This window comes from Peromyscus leucopus, chromosome 16_21 (assembly GCF_004664715.2).
Source record: "Peromyscus leucopus breed LL Stock chromosome 16_21, UCI_PerLeu_2.1, whole genome shotgun sequence".
In the NCBI taxonomy this organism is placed as follows: Eukaryota; Metazoa; Chordata; class Mammalia; order Rodentia; family Cricetidae; genus Peromyscus; species Peromyscus leucopus.
The window spans coordinates 6,276,687-6,287,322 of NC_051084.1; the positions used below are offsets into that span (position 1 = coordinate 6,276,687).

Sequence of the window (10,636 nt, forward strand, 5' to 3'; positions counted from 1 at the left end):
ACTAGGAAGCTCTACTTTTTGTAGTTTGTATTCCTTAATTAAAAAAAAAGAGGAGCAGAGACTGTCAGTTAGTAATAGGATTCATGCCTAACATGCACAAGGTACTGGTCTCAATCCCCAGCACACACACACACACACACACACACACACACACACACACACAGACTGAGAAAGACTGCAAGACTAAGAGATGACTCTGAATTTGCTCTCTTGCAAACAGCAACCCCTACCTTGTAGAGAACCTGTGTGTGGCTGATCATGTGTCACCTCTCTTGTTCCAGCACCATCTCACCCTTGTAAGCTTTTTTCTCTTCCTTGTTTTGAGACAGGGCTTCTCTGTGCAGCCCTGGCTGCCTTGTGACTCTGTAGACCACGCTGGCCTCAAACTCAGAGATCTGCCAGCCTCTGCCTCCCAAGTGCTGGGATTAAAGGTGTGCACCACCAACGCCTGCCCCCTTACAAGCTTTGATCTAACTCTGGATATGGTTACCAACAATAAATGCTTGGAGCTGTTGAGTGGGCTACACTTTGTGACTTGGTGGAGTCAACCGAAATAATTCAGAATCAAGTTTAAGAAAAGGAAAAATGGATTGGTTTGGGGGCAGTGAGGGTTGAGATGGATCCATTCTGTAGTCTAGGCTGACCTAGAATTCATTATGTAGTCGAGGCTGGACTTCACACCCACCACACCCAGTTAGGAAAGATAAGGTTGGCTTCTCAAGTGTCAGTGCGTCTCATACACTAGTATATAAAATAACTATATGTCATTGGGTTTGGTCTGCTATTATTTCACTGAGGAGTTTTACATCTATATTTCTAAGAAATAATTGTGAACTAATATTAACTACATTAATAGAATGAAAAGAAAATCACTCATAATCAGTTCAGTTTATTCAGGATTACTTAGCAAAATGCAACACTATCATAATAAAAATTCTCAGAATATTATAAATAAAAGGGTACTCCAATATGATAAAGGCATTTATGAAAAATCCACAGCTAACATCATACTGCATAGAGAAATACTGATCCTGTTAAAAGCAGAAACAAAGGGCTAGAGGGGCAGCTCAGAGGTTAAGAGCACTGGCACTCTTCCAGAGGACCCAGGTTTGATTCCCAGCACCACATGGCAGTTCACACTTGTCTCTAACTCCAGTTCTAGGGCTTCTGATGCCTTCACACAGACATACACGCAGGCAAAACACCAATGCACATAAAATAAAATAAACTATATATAATATAAAAATTATATATATATATATATATATATATAAAATAAAATCTGGAGTGGTAGTGGTGCAGGTCTTTAATCCCAGTGTTTGGGAGGCAGAGGCAGGCAGATCTCTGGTCTACAGAGCGAGTTCCAGGACAGCCAGGGCTACACAGAGAAACCTGTCTTGAAAAACACAAATGAACACAAAAGGCAGAAACAACTATGCATGCCACTTTCACCCACCCTACTCAGCACCACCAGAAGGGCAAAGTGAGCAGTAAGGCAAGAAAAGGCGTCAAAAGCTGGGGCGTCGGCACGTTGCCCATGCCGAAAATTTTAGCACTTAGGAGGCTAAGGCAGAAGGATCATCCAACTTGGTTACATGGTGGGTTCCAGGCTAGCCTGGGTATGGAGTAAGACTGTCTCAAAATTGTTTTAGTACAGGGATTATAAACATGAACATTCATACTAGGAGAAAACGTCACCTATTTGACCATGTGATTTTCCCTCAGTTAAAAGGAACACTGGGACAGCAGTTAGAATGGCAGTTACCTTTTGGAAAGTGCTGCCTGGAAGAGAACAGAAGAGGTTCGAGATGTAGCCTTGGCTGGCCTGGAACTCACAAAGACTTGCCAGCCTCCACCTCCTGGGTGCTGGGATTAACGGAGTGCGCCACCACAGCCAGCTAATACTCTATTTTTTTTTTTTTTAACTTGGTGTTAACTAATGAGTTATGTTCACTTTACAGAAATTATTAAGTTTAACAATCATAATGTGTATGATTTTAAAAATCTGAGTACTACACTTTAATATGTTTATTTTTAAAGACAGTCACTGTGTTATCTATTAATGGGTGCACATCTAAGAGAACTGAAAACATGCCCACACAGAAAACTTGTATGTGGATACAGTGTTATTATAATCCTAAACTAGTAGGATAAAAAATAATGTATGTCCCTATAATGGAATACTCTTCAGCCATAAGATATGACATAGTGATATATGACCCTTGAACTAAATTATGCTAAGTAGAAGGAAGCAGACACAAAAGGCCACACATTTATGAAGTGTCGAGAGCGGTAAAGACATAAGGACAGAAAGCACTGTTGGTTGCCAATGGCAGGTGTGGCCTGAGAATAGGGTGATTAAGAACCTGCTGATGCGTGAGTTTAGAGGTGGGGGATGTTCTGGTGGAAGCTCCACTTCAGCTGCTGGCACCCTGGCATCCATAGACCCAAAGAGTCTGGAATGTTCTGGCGGAAGCCCCACCTCTCTGCCCAGACCCTTCCCCTCAGAAAGTCCCGCCAAACCCGGCTCCTCCCCCAGAGATGCTCAAGACCTCTCCCATAGGGTATTTAAACTGCCTCCCAGAAAACAGACATGTGGTGTTTTGGTCTTTCTTGCCCATCTCCTCTCTCGGGTGCTGGAGAATCACCCAGGACACTTTACCCATTACACTGGGGCTTTTTCTAATTCAGTCTGATTTGGATTACTGCATTGGCGGAGAGGCTTATCGGGGTACAAAAACTTTTCAGGGGAGGCATGGAAAAACTCTGGAATTAGTGCTGACAGCTATATACTGTAAATAATAAGTTTTATAATAAAAATTAAATTTTATATTAATTTAAAGTTTAAGTTTTATAGCTCTCTGAACAGATGAAGACAGGGTTTTTCTGTATCCCAGAATCTAATCAATATTTATACGTATAATTCAGCTATCATTTGGCTTAAAAGGGCTTATCTTTTAATGTTATAAATGGGAAAGGTTATAATTTTTACTATTTTCTACAGAGAAAATATTTTACTGTTTAAAATAACCCTGGACTTTTGAATTATAACCCGTTTTTATGTTCAAGCTATCTGTGTATTATTTCTCCTGCAGTTGTACATAAAATGTTTTTACATTCAAAAAAAGAAAAAAGAAAAAAAAAGTTTAGGTTTTTTCTTTTCTTTTTTGAGACAGGGTTTCTCCATGTCGCCCTTGCTGTCCAGAACTAGCTCTGTAGATAAGGCTGGCTTCTGCCTGCCTCTGCCCCAAGTGCTAGAATTGAAGGTGTGTGCTACCACTGCTCAGCTAACAGTTTATCATTTTAATATATGTGGATTCGGCATAATAAGTAAACACTTGATGGGAAAGCATTCTTTAGAAATGGTCTCTTCCCCTGGGACTCCCCCAGTACACCTCAGACACAGACTCCAGACACCCCTGGAGAACCGAGGGTAAGTAGACAAGGAGCTGGCACAGAACAAGAATCACAATCTGAGATGAGAGCTTGTGACCAAAATCTCGTCTGTCCCTGGGAAGAGGACCATGACAGGAGATGAGAACAGATTTGGAGTCAGAGAACACTATGGTGACAAAGTGTCGGCCATCTTTCTACTGGCTCCTGAGATTGCACAGAGCCACTGCATCTGGCTGGAATTTCCAAGTGCTAGCACCTCGGCTCTCAAGTTTGGCTGAAACTCGGTGATTATTATTTGAGTTGCTCTTTGGAAGGAATTAGAGTCTTTGAATAAGTTAGTCTTGAGAGGACCTGGCTCCTCGTGAAACCACGAGGTCTCATGGCTAAGAATTGCTTAGGCAAATGGCTCCTTCAAACAACTCCAGATAAGAGGTTTTGGTATTTGGAAATTAACTTACTAAGAAGTATAATTCATGTAACAATAAAAGAGGCTTTTTTTTTTTTTTTTTTTTGGTATTTTCCAGACAGGATTTTTCTGTGTGGTTTTGGTGCCTATCCTGGATCTCACTCTGTAGACCAGGCTGGCCTTGAACTTACAGAGATCCGCCTGGCTCTGCCTCCTGAGTGCTGGGATCAAAGGCGTGCGCCACCCCCGCCTGGCAAAGCCAGGAGCAGTCAGTTCATAAGAGGTGGGCTCTGCTGCTGTTGCTAACCCTGAGTTACATTTGGAGTCACCCTCTTTCTTTGACTGACAACCCCACCCCTACCGCAACACAGAACACAGGTTCACCTGCACTGTCCTGCTTTAGAAACCTTTCTGTAGCAAGAAGCCCTGAGACACTTGACTTCTCATCTGCTTCAGTAATTCTTTTTTTTTTTTTTTTTTTTTTTTTGATTTGTATTTATAGTGTTACGAAAGTTACCAAAACCATAGTCCATGACTCTGAAAGTGCCTGGATTTACAGATCAGGAGAAAATTAGGCTAACAGTTTTCTGGATAGATCTGTAACTGTGGTAGATGACATTTAAATGATCACAGGCATTTAAAAGGCTAAGTTAGGCTAAGATTTGTTGGGTCCTGGTTCTCCTTTCCACTATGGTACTAAGCCCACAATATCCAAGTCACAGAGGCTCATAAAAGTACTAACCTTACCAGCATTTGAGATGAGCAGAATAAGGAGTTTCCTTAGTAATTGTAAGGACGCTTGTCTGTCCGTGTGCCAACCACGTTTCAGTGTGTATAGAGGCAGTAAGACTGGAGAGGCTGGAGAGATGGCTCAGCAGTTAATAGTACTGGTTGCTCTTCCAGACGACCTGGGTTCAATACCCATCACCCACATAGTGGCTCACAATTGTCTGTAATTCCAGTTCTAGGGGATCTGATACCTTCTTCTGGTCTCCATAGACCTATGTTCATGAGGTCAGTCTTTCTTTCTTCCTCTTTCCTTCCTTCCTTCCTTCCTTCTTTCCTCCCTCTCTCCCTCCCTCCCTCCCTCCCTCCTTCCTTCCTTTCATCTTTCTTGTTTAAGACAGGGTCTCACCATGTAGCCCTGGCTGGCCTAGAACTCAATATGTAGACCAGGCTGACACTGAACTCACAGAGACCTGCCTGCCTCTCCTCCTGCATGCTGGGTTACTAAAGGCCTGCACCACCACACCCAGCCTAGTACTTCTTAAGCATCCTCTTTGTGATTGCCCCTCCTTTCTGATCTTTTTCTGAACGTCTGTATCTCATCCCTCTAACACCATATCCAATCTTACCTCTATTCTTAAATCAACTAGGAAGTGAGGCTAGAACTAGACAGAGCGTACCTGCTGAAGACACTGGGACACATGGCCCACAAAAAACAAGAAAGCTCGGAGTCCATATTTCTCAAAACTACATTTGCGCACGTGCCATGCATGTGTGGAGGTCAGAAGACAGCTTGGAGGAGTTGGTTCTGTCCTTCCACTGTGGGTCCCAGGGATTAGAGTCAGGTCACCAGGCTTGGTAGCAAACACCTTTATTGACTGAAACATCTTACCACTTCCTACAATTTTAATATTAGAGATGGAGTTGAGTAATTTATTCAATGCTAGATTAGGTGTACAGTGGCAAATCTAACACATACACCCATTACGTCTATTCTTATCTCGTTCTTCCTCTAGATATAAAGACACAAATACACATATTTACTCACCAACTGGTTCCTGGCAGCTAAAATGAAGGGCTTTCTCCATACAGCTGTAAACAGCCATACCCACCTTCTGTAAGTTAGGCCTAAGGGTAACTGTCTACTGGCCACAAGGACGTTCATTAGTTCCGTGATCTCTGTGTTTTCTATCCTTGCATTCCTGGAGCAGAGATGTCTGCTTCAGTCCTTCCTTTTGGAAATCTGAAGACTTCTGAGACACCCCCTGGGGAAAAAAAAAGATATAGATGGGTGAGAGTCCATAACAATGTGATCATAATTACTGTAATGTAGGAGGGTACAGGAAAGCTGAATGAAATCTTAACAAAGTATCAATTTTTACGTCTTTGCTTTCTCCACATTATTTTTTATAAAGTCTTTTAAACATTTTTAATTATTTTGTGCTTGTGGTGGTGGGGTGTGCACATTTGTGAAGGTACCCACAGAAGCCAGAAGAGGGTGCCAGATCTCCTGAAGCTGGAGTCATGGGTGGTTATGAGCTAGCTTTCTGATGTGAGTGCTGGGAACCTAGCTTGAGTCTTTTACAAGAACAGTACATGCTTATACTCAGAACTCTATCCTTTGGTCTTTCATTATATAATTGTTTTTATTTCTCCTACTTATTCACTGATTTTAAGCATACTTGTTTTCTGCAAAATCCCTTAATTTTGTTTACATTTATTTGTGTATGTGTGTAGGCACATGTGTGTGGAAGTCAGAGGACAACCTACAAGAGTCAGTTCTTTTCTTCTACCCTGTTGGTGGGACTGAATTCAGGTCAGCAGGCTCCAGCACCTTGACCTGCAGAGCCATCTCATCAAAGAGAAACATACATGTGTTTGTTTGTTTGTTTGTCTGCCCAGATCATTCATGAATGGAAGTAACACAAGCTTGTAAAGCTGTAAGTTAATACATCTAGCTATGTATTACCTTCCAATCTACTGTTTATAATAACAACTTGGTTATCTGTTGTGGATCTGCAAAAGTAAGCTTTGTGAAGACAAATGTCTAGATAACATTTACTGTCCAGAGTAGAATAAAAGTGACTGGAGATTCTTGAAGACGGTGTGTTGCCCTGGCAGCAGTGGCAGTAATTTACTAAGTCTTGAGGGGAAACATCAGGACCTATTTGTGCTGGTGGAATAAAACCAACAGTAGAAGCTGAAGTCAGGGATGCAGTAAACAGGAAAGACACAGCCTTGAAAAATGTCCAGCACACAGATCTATACAGAAGAAGAAACAACAACAACCCTGACCTGTAATTGTTTAGTTCTAGACAATTCTAACATAATCTCTTGTGTGTGAATACATACATATGTACAGAATATTTTTATATAAAGTACATTTTCATTGTCAGAAGGTTGAAACACAGCAGACAATACAAATAAAAATTAAAAATGCTCCTCCTTCCTCCTACAAGATAATTCTGTATGGTTTTTGTTTCCATGAAATGGAATAGTTTTAGTTTTGATAAAATGTCAAGAAAATGTTAGGACATAAAACAATGAATTATTCCTTTAGCCAAATCATAGAAATTTTAGAGTTTAACTGGCTGACATCAACATGCTTATTTGGCTGGAAGAGAAAAAGAGGCCAATTGAAAATCAGAGTTCTCAAAATGCCTCCAGCTCTTTTCTTGCTAACTCTTAGCTTAGTCAGTGTCTCTCTTTCCCATAGTCAGTGTCTCTCCTTACAATCTCAGTTTCTTTTCTAGGAGTTGTAAGGGTAGTGCTCCCCTTCTAACCGGGTATCACTATTCCAGAATGTTTTTGAAAAGAGGGGACCACCTGCATCCTTGATACACATTAACTGCCACAGAGCTTTGTGTGTTGAGAACAGAAGGACAAAAAGACAGTTGGCTTCTAGAATGCTCAGCATTCAGCAAACACAGGCAGCAACTGAGAATTTTTAATCCACGTACAAATTGCTAAGTATTAACATTCAGTAAAGGAAAACAGCTATCACCACACTGCTTTTTCCCAACAACATTTTTCTTGAGTGTGCTCTATGTACTAGGCAACTGTGCACTATGAATACAATGAGGGAGAGCACAGTAAGCAAAAACGACCTCTCTTACAGTGGTTAGTGGGCATGTTAGTCAAAGGGACACGGAAGGGTAAAACTATAACCGTGTTAGATGCTTCCACAGAAACATACACTTTTATGGATGCTTTCTTCCAAGTGTATATGGGTCAGGGTATTTGGATACTGGTGACTTTTTAAAAAGATTATGAACTCTCAAAATTGCACTATCAATGAGAATATTACTGTATACATAATTAAAGTTATATAAGCAAGCCAGACATGTTGGTATGTGCCTATAATCCTGGCCTTGGGAGGATGAGGCAAAAAGACTGTTGCAAATTAGGTCTATCCTTTTCTACAGTTAATTCTAGGCCAGTCTGGGCTAGCATGAGGAGCTGTCTTAAAAAACACCCCACAAAACCAAAATGAAATTAAATAAACATAACTGCAAAACTAAACTCTACCCAGTCCCAGTGGATCCATCCACAAAACAGTCCTGTACCTAAGGCTCAGGAACCCTGTATAAGAGGGCGGGAGGCGCTGTCAGAACCAGAGCAGCAGAGAGTTCTGGGAGATTGTGTCTCCCAGCAACGTCAGAAGCTACACCCATGAAGTCTCACCAACATGACTGCTGAAACATGAGCTGACCTAGGATGACACCAACAGACATGCCCACAAGACCTCAACCTACACAAAGAGCTTCAGGACACTGAGGAAAGCTGAGAAACAGTCTTCTCCAGGAAGAGCACAACAATTGATTATCCAATACAAATTGTCAGCCCTGAAAACATACATACAAGTAACAACATTATACAGACTGAACAGGTTACATATTTAGGCATATTATGTACATATATATGCATGCAATAACCAATAATGAAAAAAAGAGACTATGAATTTGAAAGAGAGCAAGAAGGGTATGTGGGAGGGTTTGGAGGGAGAAATGTTGTAATCATAATCTTGAAAAGAAAATAAGAAATTCTGTGAAAGGACCAAATAGGTATTTGTGCTGAATTGGGCAAAACATTGTTTATAGTGTTGATAAATACAAATGTATAAACACTTAAACTCTAAATAAAGAAAAATGTGCTTATAATCCCAAACTACCTCCACATTTCTATTGTTTTCAAATAAATTATCAATGAATGAAGAATTAGGTGAGCTTTAGTGAGGAGACACAATTCTTTGAAGTACATGAAAATGAAACCACCCCACTTTATTCCGCCACAGGCTCTCTCCTCTCTGAGGCCTCCTCCACTTACATACCCCACCCCCACCCCCACCACACACACAGTTTTTATATTATGTGTGTTCATTCTCCATCTTCTTCAGTGCCAGAAGCTGTGGATCTGATAAGACATATATTTTCACATGCTTTATACCCAAACACTTTTTTCATTTTTTAGAAACCAAGTGGGATGGTTAGGTATGAGTATTTTACTATATTGCTCAGCAGGGTTAGCAGAAAGATCACTCAAGTATTACATGCTCTGTGAGACCAGTTATAAATAGAAAGATGGCATATAAGGCAGGAAAAAAGCATTCACAAAGCAAAGAGCACTTTCAGGAGGTAATGTAAACAAACAGGGCAAAAATAGGCATTTGTCCACATTTAAACATTACTGCTAAATTCTCACTGCTTAAGTCATCCAGGACGAATTGTCCCTGACGAGCTGGAGAAATGACCCAGCAGTTAAGACACTGGCTGCTCTTCCAGAGGACTCGGCTTCAATCGCCAGCACCCACGTGGCAGTTTACACCTGTCTGTAATTCCAGTTTCAGGGCTTCTGATGTCCTCACAGACATACATTCAGGCAAAATACCAATGTACATAAACTAAAAATAAATTAAAAAAATTGTTCCTGACTTAACCATAATTCTATCACAGCACAGCTCATGTACAAGATCTGAGCCCACTCCTAATCTCCAAGGTCAAACGTTTAGTACTGCGGTAACAAACAGGAAAACGTCTAAGTGCCAGCTCCTGGGCTAGACTTCTGCACTTTCTTCCTTTCACATGGCTTTCTGGATGGGCTCCAAAGCTAGACGTCATTAACCAAAGGGTAGAGCCAGCAGCACATCCTGCAAACTAGTGTCCTAAAGGCGGTTGGTTCCCTGCGCTGGTTTAGGGCAGATCTGAAGAATGGCATTCCTTTCTTAAATGCAGTTTAAGGCAGCTCCAGCAACCGAAACCAGTCTGCCCTTACCTAGTGCCTCTTCCCTTCCCAGCCTCTCTAGGCCTACTAAACTAGAGGGAAAGATTCTTACTCTGAATAGTAGGATTAATTCCTCTTCCCAAAGAGAAGTGGAACTGAGGCCTGAGAGTGAGTGCAAACTGGCACTTTAACTTATCTTTCCCCAAACTTCTGTAGACGACCTCCTCCAGTAGGAAAGGAAACGCCTTCTGAAGAAACGGATCTCTTCTAAAACCCACCGGAGTTTCAGTTTTCCCACAGAGCACTTTCTGAAGTTACTCTACGGTTTCTAGGCCAAGAGTACATTCAACTCAAACTTGCATTTAAAAAGACCTGGAGGACCTGTGTGTCAAGTGCTTTCCACATAAGCCTGATGACCTAAGTTCAATCCCTGGAACCAGCTCTACAAAGTTGCCTTCTGACATCCATGTGCATGCCTTCTCACACACCACACAAACACATACACCAACATTTTACTTTGAAAAAGTAGATCAAAGGTTACTCAGGTAAATATTTGATTCTGAGATGAGGTAATAATCCTCACCTTTAAAGGAACAAATACAACATGCCAACTCTGATTATGTAAAGCAACTTATCCAAAATCATGGCAAATGGCTGAGACATTCAAGGATCTAGGTCTCTCACACCCATGCCTTTTCACAACAGAGGCCATGACTGGTAAGTTGGAATTAACTTAGGCTCTGGAAAAACCAAACGCAATCTAGGGATTCTGTATAAGAAAACAGGGAAGGAATCCTAAAGAAAGAGATTGGTAAGGCTGATTCTGCTCAAGTCTCCGTTAAGCCAGGTTACAAACTGCTGGCCAAGGAATGGCAGAAGGAAACTGGA

General features: G+C 41.3%; 1 protein-coding gene across 1 annotated transcript in view; it reads right to left on the reverse strand.

The window, feature by feature from the left end:
• Window positions 1–5,383: 5,383 nt before the first annotated feature.
• Znf318 (zinc finger protein 318) overlaps window positions 5,384–10,636 on the reverse strand; it is a 37,693-nt gene continuing 32,440 nt past the window's right edge. The window contains exon 8 of the mRNA XM_028887142.2: window positions 5,384–5,793. Within this exon, the coding sequence (XP_028742975.1) occupies window positions 5,671–5,793 (123 nt within the window). The 3' untranslated portion in view covers window positions 5,384–5,670. The remainder of the gene's footprint in view (window positions 5,794–10,636) is intronic.